Source organism: Symsagittifera roscoffensis, chromosome 6 (genome assembly GCF_963678635.1).
Source record: "Symsagittifera roscoffensis chromosome 6, txSymRosc1.1, whole genome shotgun sequence".
In the NCBI taxonomy this organism is placed as follows: Eukaryota; Metazoa; Xenacoelomorpha; order Acoela; family Convolutidae; genus Symsagittifera; species Symsagittifera roscoffensis.
Genome location: NC_087067.1, coordinates 44990084 through 45005893, shown reverse-complemented (window position 1 = coordinate 45005893; position 15810 = coordinate 44990084). Strand labels below are relative to the sequence as shown.

The window sequence follows — 15810 nt, the reverse complement described above, 5'->3', positions numbered from 1 at the left end:
ACTCGAATGTAAGTTTAAGAAACTTTAGTCTCACAAAGCCCAGGAAATAGAAGCTTGGTTGCGGTACTCAGTGCCTAGCTGTAATTGGAAGTTAACTGTGAAATGGTCCGATTTTGAGACTGACCATTTCTGACCATGTGAAATAGCCGAGACAAAAGCTCATTCCGAAGCTCATTTCGCCGAAAAATAAACAAAGGACCGAAAACATTGCTAACTAAAGATCAACCAAGATTCAAGTCGCTTGTTGATTTATGCTGTGACAAAATTACACCCGCCAAGTGGTTTCAAGAATATTGAATTTTGAGTTTAAGGAGTTTTCGAGCTTTTTCAAAGGGTCCTCCAATGAAATTACAAATTTCAGTAGCAATGGCATCTGATAATAGCTTATACCAGCACAATGAATTCGCCTCTAGAGTTGATTGGAAACCTAGCAATGGCATCTAATAATAGTTTGTACCAGCACAATAAATTCTCTAGAGTTGATTGGAAAACTAAGATAATTAAATAAATTACTCGAATGTAAGTCGAAGACACTTTAGTCCCACGAAGCCCAGGAAATAGAAGCCTGGATGCGGTACTCAGTGCCTAGCTTTAATTGGAAGTTAACTGTGAAATGGTCCGATATTGAGACTGACCATGTGAAATAGCCGAGACAAAATTTCATTCCGAAGCTCATTTCGCCGAAAAATAAACAAAGAACCGAAAACATTGCTAACTTAAGATCAACCAACATTCAAGTCGCTGGTTGAACTATGCTGTGACAAAATTACATCGGCCAACTGGCTTCAAGAATATTGAATTTTGAGTTTGAGGAGTTTTCGAGTTTGATCAATGGGTCCTCCAATGAAACTACAAATTTCAGAAGCAATGGCATCTGATAATAATGTATACCAGCACAATGAATTCTCCTCTAGAGTTGATTGGAAAACTAGCAATGGCATCTATTTATAATTTATACCAGCACAATGAATTCTTTTCTAGAGTTGATTGGAAAACTAAGATAATTAAATAAATTACTCGATTGTAAGTTGAAACTTTAGTCCCACGAAGCCCAGGAAATAGAAGCTTGGATGCGGTACTCAGTGCCTAGCTTTAATTGGAAGTAAACCTTAGTCCCACGAAGCCCAGGAAATAGAAGCCTGGATTCGGTACTCAGTGCCTAACTTTAATTGGAAGTTAACATTGAAATGGTCCGATATTGAAACTGGCCATTTCTGGCCATGTGAAATAGCCGAGACAAAAGCTCATTCGGAAGCTCAATTCGCCGAAAAATAAACAAATAACCGAACACATAGCTAACTAAAGATCAACCAATTTTCAAGTCGCTTGTTGAACTATGCTGTGACAAAATTACATCGGCCAAGTGGCTTCAAGAATATTGAATTTTGAGTTTGAGGAATTTTCGAGCTTGTTCAAAGGGTCATCCAATAAAATTGCAAAATTCAGTAGCAATGGCATCTAATAATAGTTTATACCAGCACATTGAATTCGCCTCTAGAGTTGTTTGGAAAACTAGCACTGGCATCTAATAATAGTTTATACCAGCACAATGAATTCTCTTCTAGAGTTGATCGGAAAACTAAGATAATTAAATAAATTACTCGAATGTAAGTTTAAGAAACTTTAGTCTCACGAAGCCCAGGAAATAGAAGCTTGGTTGCGGTACTCAGTGCCTAGCTTTAATTGGAAGTAAACCTTAGTCCCACGAAGCCCAGGAAATAGAAGCCTGGATTCGGTACTCATTGCCTAGCTGTAATTGGAAGTTAACTGTGAAATGGTCTGATCATACTTGTACTGTCATCTCAATTCTAGGTATTCCAACTATCGGCTCTTTTCCACTTCCCCGCATTCATTTGATTTTTTTTGATAAATTAACTTTACATTATTATGTAATGAAACATTGTATGATAATTGGTAAACAAAGTAACTTTTGTGAAAACATTTGCTGTTCAAACCTTTAATCGTAAAATCACGCATCAGCCATAATAACACGTAAGACAGCTGTAAAAACGCTGAAACATTGAAATGTGGGGAAAGTGGAAAAGAGCCCAACTATCATACTTCTACCGGCATTGGATCTTCTTGTTAACTAGATCAGAATGGTTGATTTTTCGACCAATCAGAATGCATCAGAATTAGAATTCACAATAGAAAGCTCAGTGATAATTTACTGCATTTATTTAAAGGGGTGGAGATACTTAAGTAAGCACCATAGAGGGGGAGATTGTTTAGTAGATCCCCGGCATTTCTTAGTCATATCGGATCAAACGTACAATCTCGGCCCTAAACTGATCTTGTTGTTATTTTAAAATTACATCGTAAATCCCGCATCTGATTGGTTGAAATGGAACTACTATGTTGGAGTGGTCCCTTGAAAATAACCTGGGCAATTGAGAATAAGACACCTAGAGCTCTCAAATCCTTGAATAATTATGAGTTCGCCATTCAAAAAAATGTCGCAGTATTTATTCAAACAAATTTTTTGTTTCGTTTTTCTGTGTTATCTCGCCCTCGCCATTTTAAGGTGAAGACTTCAAAAAAGGCTAAATTGAGTTTTGTTGATCAATAAGTTAACCCAACACATCGTAAAATAAATTGAAACGAGCAAATTTCTTGATATAAACAATATAGTTACTTTAATTTCCAATCTGAAAAGTTTCTGGCTAGGGGCGGATTTAGGGAGGGGCAGACGCATCCCCCTCTACCCCTCCCTCAGGGTTCAACCCCTCCGTCAGGGATTCGACCCCCTACCCCTTGCCGCCCCAAAGGGTCCCCTCTTTGTACTATTTTGATATATCCATGTTTGGCGATGGTCCCTAAAAACTTTCTGAAGGCGCCTTTGGCGCCAAAATAAACTCATTTTGAGGGGGAACGCGCGCCGAAAAGAATCAAACTTTTTAGGCAAAAAAACCATGACCAAAATTGCATTTTTTCGGCGCGCGCTCCCCCCTCAAAAGTACTATATATTGGCGCCCAAAAGGCGCCTTCAGAATTCTTTTAAGGTCCGTCACCAAAAATGAATATTTCAAAATAGTACAAGGGGGACCCTTTGGGTCGGCAGGGGGTCGAATCCCTGATGTGTCCGACCGCCCCCCTCCAAATCCGCTCTTGTTATAATCACTAGAGTAATTCTGAGTATTTCAGGGGCGGTCCCTCCTTAATATTATTTTGAGATATCCATTTTTGGTGACGAATCCTAAAAAGTTTGCTAAAGGCGCCAATATATACTAATTTTGAGTGGGGAGCGCGCGCCGAAAAAAAAAACAATTTTTTGGTAAAATTTTCCAAAAACGTTCCTAAAAACGCCTCTTTTTGGCCTGTATTTTTCAAAATTTCGCCTGCGGCACAGGAATTTTGGCCAAAACAAGGATTTTGTAGTGCATTGAAGAGCTCGGAAAAACAATTCAGTCGACCTAAAAAAAAGTCGACTAAATTTTCGAAATTTTTCTTTGAAAGTCCGCCCCACCCCCTCGAAAAAATCTAGATCCGCCCCTGGCAGTACGTTATTTTATAAGCCTAAGTAACCAAAAATTTTTTAGAAAAGATCGAAATTTTAGTAATATGCCAACATAAAGACACATGAATCAATTATCTTATAACAGTTTTCTCGACTTTGAGAGAACGTCTGAAAATATACATTATTTGAACCTGAGTCTTTTTAAGGCTTTGGGAGAGCACGGAAAATCAATTTGCTGAAATTCTGACTGCATATTTCAACATATATAATATATTAACAACTATTAACAGCGGCTCTTTTCCAGTTTCCCCGCCTCTTTGATTTTTCTGAAATTCATTAAAGGAAAGTCTATTTAAAATTACTTTTCATATTTGTAAACTGCATTAAAACGTGTCAGCGTGAACAGGTGAACAAATTTTCCCAACATTTATAACATGGTAAATGCCGTGTGAACAATTTTTGAACAGTTTTATTTTGTAATTTTTCGAGGGGGGTGAGAAACTGGAAAAGAGCCTTAGGCAATTTTGGGGGCTCTTTTCCAGTTTCCCCCCACCTTGCAAATTCAATTTTGAAAAGCTTATTTAACGTTGTCATAATGCAATGAAATTTGGCGTGCTGAACAAATCGACAACTGTGAACAGATTTGTTCTTCATACTTTACAGCGTAACATCACGCATTTAGCCGTAATAACACGTAGAACAAACATAAAACTCGGTATTTTGAAAGGGGGGGAACTGGAAAAGAGCCATTTTGGGCCGTATATCAGAAAAGGCCCACAATTTTTGGTAAACTTATGATATGCTTTGATTGTGGTTGAGTGGTCTTTTGATGTCATGGTTGGTTGTGTTGATGGCTTTTTGTCATGATTAGTTTGTGTTGATGGTGTGTCTTCTTTGGTACATTTAGACTTGAGCTGTGCTATTTGCAAGGACTCCGTGGCGCAACGGTAGCGCGTCTGACTCCAGATCAGAAGGTTGCGTGTTCGAATCACGTCGGGGTCAGAATTGTTTTTTGCAGCATATCGTTTTATAATATGGTACAGAATTATCAATATGTACCGCCAACTGAACACATTATTTGAACAGCTGATTTCGAATAACAACTGTTGGCTCTTTAAAACATTCGACCTCCCTTTATATAAATGATTTATGGGTAGAAGTGTGATAGAGGGGTCCCGGTAAAAACCAACTGTGAGAGAGGGGTGTCATTGTGCCAATCCCAAATTACATCACTTTTAGGCAAATAAATAACTAAATGCCCCTGTCGGTCTTTTTAAAACTTTTTCTCAAACTTAATTATCATGCCCCATTCGCGCAAACTAATTCGATACTTAAACTGACATCGCCAAAGCACGAAATTGAACATTTTTTTAGGCACTATTTACGTTAGGAACCCCGGGGTCTTATGCACTAAACGGCCTAATTTCATTATTTCTACATCTCTTGAACTGAAATTATTGTGGATGAATTTGATTGGCTTTCATTTTTTTTGAGAATACGGATAAACCCAATGAAATATCGAATGTGTCTAGGTTCGACGAATGTTCGAATGTTGCTGACAAATATTCGAAGGCTATTTTCGAGCGAATGTTGCACCACTAGTTAAATTGCGATTTAGAGCATCAAAAGTCATTTTGAACAGAACAGAATTTCAGAAAAAATATGGGGATCTGGGAAAGATCTAATGAAGCAATTAAAGTTGAGTCCCGCAATTTAAAAGAAAATGTCAAAAACACAATTACATAAATGCTCGCCCTGTTTTGGCTGATTTTGAGCACGAAAAATGTCTTCAGGGACCCTTCAAAATGTTAGGGATACAACTATCATAAGTTTAGCTAGCGCAGCGTTTGCAGCATTTGTAACAAGCGACTATTCGCAGCACGCGAAGACTCGTAGTAATTAGTAGCGGTAAAAGCTTTGATCAGATAAAAAGAATTTAGATGAAAGGGTTAAAGAACAAAGACTAAAAATCAAAATTGAACGAGAAGCCATCAAGTTGCTTCAGAATTTAATTGTTGCTATAATGTTTAAGGAGTTCAACTAATCTGGCTTGGCTTTTTTCGTGTTTTGCCACCTTAGTGGCATTTTCTTTGGCAGTTATTCTCACCAATTTGTTCTCCGACAGACATCGTTTTTTTTTCTTCAGAAATTGGATAAATTTGTGAGTGGCAGAAGTGAGCGCACCCCATCCCCACCTGGAAGGCGCTATGCCATCCCTCGACCGAATTGTTGCTTTTCTGTCTTCCATTTTTGGCGGTTTTGAACCGATTCCAGAGTGAAATAGGGAATTGCCCAACCCCTCTGCGTCCTTGGAGGATAGTTCCAACCCAAGTTGATTCAAAATAATCGCTGACTCAAAATAATCGTTGATTCAAAATAATCGTAATCTAGTTAGTAAGGGGGATCGTCAATTTTGTCAGAAATTTAACAGCATAAAGCAGCCATGCCAGTCGAGCTCAGGTATTGGTTCCAAAGCAACGATTCCATTTAGAAGCATGCGTGTTTTTTATCTTCTCGATAAATTGTTGCTAATCCAATCTCCTGAATTTTGAGCCACTTGACCTGAGCAAACTGAAAGAAGCAACCATTTATAGTTACTTCCTTGAATACCTGCAAAAGCGTTTATTGAAGCCTTCTCAAATTCACCAAAGTCTGTGAGGGCTCAAATCCTGGATTGATTTCTTTCAGGTGTCTGAAGGCCAGGATTTTTTGCTCTTCACCTCTTTTTGCAGAATCAGTTGCTCGTTGCCGTTGAACAGTTCTGGCAGGTGACATGTACGTAGGCAAGTTAACAGCTGTTTCGAGGCTTTTATCCCCAGCGTTTTCCAGTTCATTGACCGTGGGAGGCTCCAATGTTGTTTTTCGTTTCTGTTTGATAGCACGTTTAACCGTGTAAATTTGTCGTTTTATTAGGTCAAACAAAAAAATTTGAACCCCCCCCCCCCCCCCCCAAAAAAAGTACCCCGGTGTTTAAAAAATTAGCATGTTTGAGGGGTTCTATTGTTGTTCCTTTGGGTATGATCAGTTTAACCTGGATATGCGTAGTATGTTATCTGCGATGGTGGCAAAAGAAGCTTTACACAAAGCTATACAAAATTCAAATCAAAGCCATATTGGTATCAGTAAGTGTAATAATTTGCAAGATAATATTGAAACGAATGAATTAAAACAAAAGTGTTTTAGATGCTATTAACTTAATTCAAATTTGGTACTAAGTTGATGGTTTTGATCGCTCTCTGGATTTCAATCCCCACTCAACCACCGCAAAACTTGATTAATTCGCATCGTTTAGTAATCCCTCCAATTAGCAATTAATCGTACTGCTGATTGTCGCTTGCTACGAATTGACGCTTGGTGCTAATTGTCGCCTTTTAAAATTACTGCGAACTGTCTCTTTTTAACATTTCTGCGAAGTGTCGACTCACTTGTAGCTAGGTATGTCTTTCAGTGAAATAGAATGGAGCATAGTACATACAGGCCGTACGGCTTGAGTTTGTCATTCAATTTTAGGGGGAGATTAGTTTTGTTGGTCTCTTGAGGATAAGATTGCTCACATGGGTCCGAAAATGTATTAATGAGGGGTTTGTCCACCCTGTTGCTCCTAATTTGATCATCCTAATTTTGTAGTAATTTTTAATGTTTTCATGCAATTTCTTCCAGTTGTGTTATGTGGATCGAGTCACGTGGTGTTTGCTGTAGTTGTACGTCATCTCGCTAATTTTGTTGAAGCGAGTGACGTTTGACATGGGCCATCATGGACGACCTATGATGAAGGTGGCGCGCGATGCTATCTTGAATCTATCCTCTCTCCTCTCTTTATTATGCTGTTATGTGACCGTGGGTGTGCTGTCCGAAGTTGACGAGAGTAGTTTCATGAACAGGTGCTCACTCTACATTGACGAGAAGAATGTGAATGAGTGCATTCATTGCTACGGTAAGCCAGCTATGATTTAATTGGACAATTTTTATGCAAAATTCTGGTGAATTTGTTGTTTTGGTTATTTATTAATCAAAACAGAAAAAATAACCTTTTTTCTCACGAAAAGAAAACATTAGATAAGAGTTTGAATTTATTTTTTTTAATCAAACTTTCAAAACAAAACTTATAGTTTGCAGTCTTAGCTCAGGCAGAAAGTTTCATATAGGATTTTGCTGAATGTAATAAAGTGAAACGTTTGTGTTTCTAAATACAGATATGTCTTCAGCGAACAAAGTAAGTCTGCAATTCTTTCCAAACATAGACAGGTCATTGGTGTAGATTTTTAAAAAGCTGGAGTCCTAAAACAGAAACATGCGACACTTGCACATTAAAGCTTGGACATTGTCATTATAAAATCATTCCAGACTAAATATTGTTTATTTTTTGTCAAATAACTTTGAGAATTCCAAGAGTTTCCTTTAACGCTAAAACACTGATTTATCTTTTGACCGTGTATGATTGACTCTGTCCTGTGTCGGAATTTTTTTAAAGATCGAATAGATCTTGAATCACCTCTTCTGATCTTTCCGGTTTCAAGCTCTTCTGTTTACTCAAGTATGGCTTTAACAGTACTTAATTTACGATGAAATACATACTCATTAGTCTTGAGCAACTCGTAATTTTTATAATAACTGCTTAACCCGAATTGGATTGTCTTTTCAAATATTTTTGACCTTGTTGAAAACAAAAAATGGTGTGATGATTTACATAATATTTAAACTACCTTTTTGAAACGAGGAAACTTAGGAAATTTGCTTAAATCCTCTTTTCCTTGAATCCGCTCAACTTAATAAATTTTAGTGGGTTAAATAAGCTGTTTTTACAGTTATTGGAAGCACTCCAGAACTGTTCTACGATCAGTTGAACAACGAGAATTATGGTGGGGATCTCTGTCAACCGCAGATCGACGCAAGTTATAATAGCGTCGTTACTATGCACTCATCAGATCAAAACCCTCCCAACTACCTCATCCTTAGCCTTGAAAGTCACCTAAGCAACTTACATCACACAAACGAGGTGCTATTTCGTGTCGGGTACTTCTCATCAAGCTTACAACAGAGTGTCGACCACTACTTCGCGGCTAAAATTCAAGTGGCAAACAGTGACAGGGAACGACTGCCGAAGATGCGGATTGCCCTTCCCTTAGGAGACGCGGATCTTCATAAGAAAGTGCGTCTTCTGTCTCACAGTAGATTAACTTGCGGTGGATTGAGCTCTTCGCTGGAAATTCTTTCCAATGGGAGTGCTGATAGTGTAACCTTTGAACCCAAAGAATCCAAACTGAAAGATGATGATAAAACATGCAAGTATCTGCAAATGAAAAGGAGTCCTAATTTAAAACAAGACAGACCAGCCAAGATGCCCAAATTGGTTGAGCTAAAGAGTCAAATGCAAAAAGCGCCAGACCAAACGTTTGCTGCTAAGTTGCATGATAAAAAGTCGTCGAAGACCGCAAACGCCGATGACAGTTTATTTATTATTTTGACTTTAATTGTCCTAGCTGCTGTGTTTGTGATCACTTCGCAAATTGTCGCTGTCTTGGTTCAGACCAACAGGCTCGACCGTCGAAACTGGGAGAAGATTCGACAATGCTTTTGTTGTACTGGAAACCGACGACCCAACAACGCCCAGAACCAGCAGCCGAATCGCGAATCGCTGGAACTGCAGCCACCATTGATACAAAGCCAAATGCCGCAACCAAGTGACAATGACAATTCCAACCAGCAAGTACTGTCAGTAATTGTTATTTACCCAGATGCAAGAGGGCATGAATCAGGTGAGATGAAAGCTTATAGATACTTTGGTAAAAACGCCAACCGAAGTGTAAACCAGTAGCCAATAAATCAGACGAAATTCGGACCTGTTACACCGGAGTTAATGTAACAATTAAGTAACACGAACTAAAGTTTTGCTATTTTCACTCAAATGGCGTAGATGTTGGCTGGTGTGTATTATCTATCACTTAACTTCCAGTTGGTATGTTTTTATATTTTCTGCTCATTTTCTTCTGTCTTATGCACTCTTGATGTTTAGTAGTTTTTTCCAGTCTTCGCCTATTTAAAAAACCGTCTTCTGATATGTTTGTTTTAACTTTAGTCGGCTTCTTTTAAAGGAGAAGAATTAATTTATTAAAGCTGTCATTTGCAAGAAATATCATTTTTTTCCCATTAAGCAACTCTTTTAACATCGTTCTTCTTACAGTTCTTGTTTTTTCTATGAAATGGCTTGGTAAGTGCTGAACAAGTAGACAAGTTCTTATGGCAAGTTTCGTTTCAGTATTTTGTGAGATTTACAAATAATTCATTGCTTCTCTTGTGTCATCTTGCGATTTATTGCAATTTATCAAGTTTATAACGTCAAGTTTTCCGGAATTTTTTTGGTGGATAACTTGTGAAATTTTTCTCAGGCTCCGCTTCGTCTGTGTTTTATTTTGTGTAATTTTTAAGAGTAAAGAACGTAGTCAGTGGTGGTTTTTTTTTGCGTTTTTTTTTCAGGAAAAAGTCCTAAAGTTTGTTCGAGCTCAATTTTGATTCTTCGCTGTTTGTCTCTTGATTTCAAATTCACTTCATTTCCTTTGTAAAAAGAAAGGCAAATTCCTCTACCGAACCGCAAAAATGTTAAAATCACGAAAAACGTTATCGACTTCTATTTTCGAAAAGGGAACTTAATGATCAGATTTCCCAGCAAAATAAAATTTTTTAGTTTTGATCAAGTTTTCTCAAATTGGTTTATTTTTATCAAAAAAGCACCAATCCTATTTTTTTTTTGTGAAATTTAAGAGCTCTATATGTTTTTACGTTGTCTTTAACATTTGAATTTGAAGTTTTCAAAAAACAGGACGGTTTTTTTGTGTTTTTCTTTGCGTTCATTACTCTTTTCCAATTAACAATTGGCTAATTTTTTTTGTCTTTTTTTTCGTCTGCCCGCAATCTGCTCATATAAAAAACTTTGGGAGTGTTCTAAACTTAACCAGCGTAGACGCAAAAAAATACAAGCTTGAGTTTTTGAAGTTATCATCTAAGCTAAAAGTTTTTTATGCAATTTGCTAAAGTTGGTTTCCTTCTGGATCGAAGTATATACTTTTTTTATGGACAAAATTGATGATTTGTTGTTTTGAAATTTTTTAATTATGAAAAAAAAAATAATTTGATTTGACGCTTATATTCTTTGTGTTGCTTACAGAAAATCTTTGTTGATACCCGGAGAAAACTCATTCAAACGCGAAACTCACTAAATCTGTAACTTTATTTGTTGTCCAATTTGTTGCCTAACCATGTAAACCGCGGATTTCGTTGATTTGCAAAAATGCGCATGGCCCAAGCCACCAAATCTGTAAAATTCCAAAAGCACCTGGAATAATGCCTTATAATGGGTGGGTTTTTATGCGGTTAGGGGGACCTGAAACTAGAACAATTTGCCTATGTGCTGCTTTTAGTTTAAAAAAGCTAAAGCAATTTAAGTCTGAAAATAATTTATGAAAAGTGTCTCCTCACTCGAAATGCTGATATTATTTTACGAACTAGATAATTATTTACAGCAGGACTGCTTGTGTTAGGGCGAAGCTCTGAGTAATTCAGCTGCTTTTTAAGGTGTTTGGAATAGATTTTGCTGAGAAATTTTGGAACAATTTCAGAAAAAATATTGATTTTTTATTCTCCTCCCATTTTCAAAGAAAGTGCTATATTTTACATCTCTTCTCATAATTTTCGTGTCAATTGGCGAACCTCAAATCAATTATGATTAATTTTTGCTTTTGACGCGATATAAGAACGCAATTTAATGCTCGCAATTCATCCCAAATTGGTCAAAGAAATTGCTAAATTATATAACTTCACGAAAACAAATCCATATGAATTGTATTCTAAGTTTGATCTTTTTGTATCATTACCCTTGGGATAAATTTTTTTTTTGCCCGATTTGAGTTTATTTCTGCGACTTCTATCTCGATTTCTATCGGTTAGTTTGTCATGCTATGTCTTTGTTGTATTGCACTTAAAGCGAACCTTCGCTTCGCCTTTGTTTGTAAAATTTGTGAAAGTGCACTTCCAAGATTTCGGATTTTTTTAATAGTAATATTCATTCGTTTTTTTTATCGCAAATGGTGCGAAGCTTTGTTTCACCTGTGTATCAATATTTTTAGACTATGAAAAACTCGGTCAAGTATTGTTTATTTAAAAGACAACAAAATCTATCCTAGCATAAATAGTTCGTCTTTTTCTCGGAAAGTTGGAGCAATTGCTCGAATAATTGATTTAGTTGCATCAAAAATTACGACATCGATATCATAGTCTTTTTTTTGGTAGCAGAATATAAATTGCTTTTAAAGTAGTTTGTCATAAAAATAAGGAAACAAATAGTTCCTCTTGTAAATACTTAATTGTTAATGAAGATCCTTCGCTAAATTTGACCCTTTCCCGAACAGCCAAAGTTTCAGACCAGATATTCTCGTCGTGACAGTTGTTTGAATCTATTTTGATACGAATTGCGACACAAATTGGGTTCTTACATGATACCCCCCCCCCCCCACACCTGACCCCCTTCCTTGAGGAGCTCTTAAAAATACTCCTGAAGTTTTTTCCAACTACTGCGTTACATGGTCAAAGCAAAAAATATCAGTGAACAGAAACAACAAAACTTAATCTCATGAAAATTAAAATCAAATATTGAAGAAAAATGTCTATGCATCTCATAGGTTTTATCTATTGTAAATAGTTATTGATTTTAGACACATTTGAAGATATCCTCCGTCACACAGAAGTAGAGAACAGTATTCTACTTCGAAACCAACCCGAGCAAATCTTGCAAGATTCCGACTATCTTCAATAGAAATTGTGAAAGAGATGTTGGTTGCAAAATTGTCTGCAGACTCAAATTTTAAGTGATTTTTCGAAATTTGAAGTTTCGCTGGCATACCTAAAACTTTGTGAAAGATAATAGAAACAAGTGACTCGATCTGAAATTGACTCGATTTTTTAAGTGGAACTGATCCAAGCTCATGGGTGAAATCGCCGATGATGATATTTTGTTGGATATAAACTGAATTTTACTAAATTCTTCAGAGCGTTTTTAAATTTCGCATTTTGGTTCGAATTTTTCATGTACGAATTCTCCGATTTCAAAAATACCGTTGAACAAATCCAACCAGGTGCGGATATAGGAGGGGGCGACCAAATAGATTTTCAGAGCTCTCTCAATAACTATAAAGCCCTATTTTGACGATTTTAGAAAACTTAGAATCGTTCTGCCTTAAATGTATGTCTTAAAAAAGCAGGACCATTTGGGTTGTCAGGGGGTCGAATTACATGAAGGAGCGTCCGCCCCTCCCCCTAAACCCGCTACTGATTCTAACCATTCTGTTTGTGTGAATCTATAGTTGATGTACAAGTTCAGTAGTGTTCATTGCGATAACTGTTCTTTCTAGCTTTGATCCAAACTGCCTTTAAAAATGTAATTCAATCAAAAATGTTAGTTTATCAAAAATAAGTTTCATCATTTTATTTGTTTGCAATTATGTTTGCCTTAAATTGTACGGTCGAAACTTTTCCTTTTGATTGCAGAATCTACATCTCTGGGAGATATATTTCTCACATGCTAATGTAAGTGCGTGCAGTAGTTTAGAAAATATCTTAATTGTGATATTTTTATGCCTATTTTCTAAATCCATAGTTTTTGATATTTTGTACACAAAGTGAAGAATAAGATATTTCAGTCAATATAGTTTTTTCTTCTTTCGAGTCTATTTAACTGAATGGTTGTTTTTTTTATGTCACTTAACTGGAGTGTTTTATCATCTGAACTTATGGTTTAAGTATATGTAGTTTCCTGTTTGTGTGTATTTTCCAGCTCATATGCTGTTTCAATGATAACAACAGGTGATTCAGTCTCTCGTGAATTTAATCTTGACGGTTGCCAGGCCAAAGGCTGTGGTGGTGGTTAAGATCTGGGAAAATGGCATAGTATATTGCACTATTTTGAACCTATACCCTTCGAGGTCACAAAAATCAGAGCAAACTGGTCTAAACCAAGTTTGAGGCCTCAGCTCCCACAAGGAATTTGTTGGACGAAGAGTTATGCAAAGCGAACGTTTGGGGGCTGTTGTGAAAACCCAGCAGGCTGTGTGCGGTGGGGGGGGGGGGTGTCCAGAAAATAAGACGACAGCTGTAAAGACGACAACAGATTTTTTGTGACTTTAAGACGACGCTAAAAAAATTCTCCTATTTAATTACTGCGAAATAGAATTCGCTTAAATTCGAACAAATCGAATTTTTTAAACTCTCATGTCGTCTGAATGTCTTGTCTTATTAATGTCTTGTCGTTTTATTTACCTAGCACTTGTGTACAGAGCAGTTTTCATTAATTTGCAGTTGGCATGTAGACAGCTGATCAAGTTTGATCTTGTTGCCAACTATTACGCAATGTTTGCTCTGTGCCAACAGAGCATCTTCAGTCTCTCTGAAGAGCGGGCCCAATGTTGAAATGGTTCCACACCTCAAGTTAATTTTGTAACTTCTTTGAAACCTTTCTTCGAAAAGTTCGATGTTGTTGTTATGTGTATATACTTTCTGAAAGGCTGGGTTAAAGTTGTTGTGCGAACCCCTCGAGAGAAATGAAGTTGAATGTTTTGATTGACAGAGGACAAATAGTGAGTGTTCACGGGCCTTGTTTTATGGCCGGTTTGTTGTCATTGAAACCTTGTCCGCGAAATCTGTTTTGATGCACTTATTCACTAAGGCATCTAACTGATCCTGATGAGCCAGTAACTTTGAGCCAGTTAAAGAGACTAGAGCTTCGGGCAATGTATTTAGAGTGCAGCCTCTTTTCAGGATTTTGGTCGCATTTCTATTTTCTGGCTCTGTTTTGGGCAGCAGAAACCTAAGTAAAGAACAAGTGACTGAAAAATTGTTCCAGGAATGAATTGCATCTCTGACTACAATCACTAATACACATGAATGTTTTCGTGGCCTATAGCCAAAGACCTTACAGTGAGAAGTGGACCACTGGCGTGAGACACCGAGATTCCGGTGACTGAGATTCGGAAACAGTAATTGTGAAAATGCTAAATATTTTGCATCTCGGGTGAGGGCATTGGTCTTCAAAATCCTTTTTTGACCACAGCTTGAATAAAAGCCTTGCTTAAGAGGCAGAATAAATATTCTGTCTATTTTTAAAAGTATAATTGTTTTTACGATGCATGTCATCTTTGTATGACTGTTTGTTAAATATCTGAAAATTGACATTCTAAATTCAATAAATGAAAGAAGGAAATTACCGGATCTTTTAGTTATGCTTTTTATAAAATTCTTGAAATTCAAATTGCAGATGGTCGATAGTTGAATAAGTCTTTGTCCTAAAATTTAATAGTAAAACAATTTATTGTCTTTAAATATGTCACCCATCCCCGTTGCGAGAAATTTCGAGATTCCTGAAGCTTTTGGAAATTTCGTTATGACGGTCAAATGATCACAAGTGAATCATTTTGTGCGGTGACTCTGAAATGCTGAGAGTTGATGATCTCATAAATGTTTATCCCCAAAATAATTTTTCAGCAATATTCAATTCATGTTAAGCTATCTGATATTGCCAAACCGTGAAGATTTTTCCCACTCTCCCTTTGGAACCAGCGAGATTAGGCGTTGAGTGGGATTGCTAGAACAACAAATGCTGTCGAAGAATGGCATTTCGGCATCCAATCCTATTTCAGTGTAGCTCACCAAAATATATGGGAAAAAAGTGTCCAGCCTGTAAAAAGACGCCTCCATGTAATAACTTAACTTTTTCGATGCCTCAAGTGGCCATTAATTCACAAAAAGAAAGAAAAAGTACCCGTATTAAATGAAAGAGTACAAAAAATAATGTCAGTTTACGCAGACAATACTGATTTGTAATTTTTCAGAGCGTTATCTAGTTTGTGCTAAACCAGTGTAAACTTTGACTGTTTTTGTTTATCATTCATATCCTTAAAGTTCAAATTTTAACCCTACTTAAATTTTTACTCGGTTTTTTTAAAGACGTTTTATTACAGATTCCCGGAAAACGTAACTAAACGCAAGAACTTGACTCGTGCACTAACAATTCAATCCCGGGCCCATTGCCCTTATTTTCGGGATGCTATGTAAGGGCTGGTAAATCATTTAGCTTTGCGTTTATGTCCCAACAATTCAAAAAAAGTTGAACAAAATCATGTTATAATTTCCGTTCCAGAATGATTCGAAAACGGAATGGTTCTGAGCCTTTAGGCATTAGTTAAACCTTTTATAGTTTCTGTACCGGCTTAAAATGTCTGGAAAATCACACAAATTTTAGTCAAAGAACGTTTAATTAATTGCGAGCCCTTGAAGTTAGTTGAAAGATTGCTCATTTTTTGGTTCGAATA

General features: G+C 36.8%; 1 protein-coding gene and 1 non-coding gene across 2 annotated transcripts; both read left to right on the top strand.

Annotated features, from left to right (window-relative positions):
• Positions 1 to 4387: 4387 nt before the first annotated feature.
• Trnaw-cca (transfer RNA tryptophan (anticodon CCA)) lies at positions 4388 to 4459 on the top strand. Its single transcript has one exon. It is a non-coding gene; the product is annotated as a tRNA-Trp (tRNA).
• A 2661-nt stretch (positions 4460 to 7120) lies between these two features.
• LOC134847696 (uncharacterized) lies at positions 7121 to 13150 on the top strand. The gene is made up of 3 exons (XM_063864871.1): positions 7121 to 7391; positions 8263 to 9213; positions 12163 to 13150. The coding sequence occupies exons 1-3, from the start codon at positions 7202 to 7204 to the stop codon at positions 12261 to 12263; spliced, it is 1242 nt and encodes a 413-aa protein (XP_063720941.1). The 5' UTR covers positions 7121 to 7201; the 3' UTR covers positions 12264 to 13150.
• The last annotated feature ends 2660 nt before the right edge of the window (positions 13151 to 15810 follow it).

Bases quoted from the DNA above. Each gene is read 5' to 3' on its own strand.
- LOC134847696 (XM_063864871.1), top strand. From the start codon at position 7,202: ATGGGCCATCATGGACGACCTATGATGAAGGTGGCGCGCGATGCTATC. The intron at 7,392-8,262 runs GTAAGCCAGCTA...CTGTTTTTACAG, and splicing joins TGAGTGCATTCATTGCTACG to TTATTGGAAGCACTCCAGAA. The intron at 9,214-12,162 runs GTGAGATGAAAG...TATTGATTTTAG, and splicing joins TGCAAGAGGGCATGAATCAG to ACACATTTGAAGATATCCTC.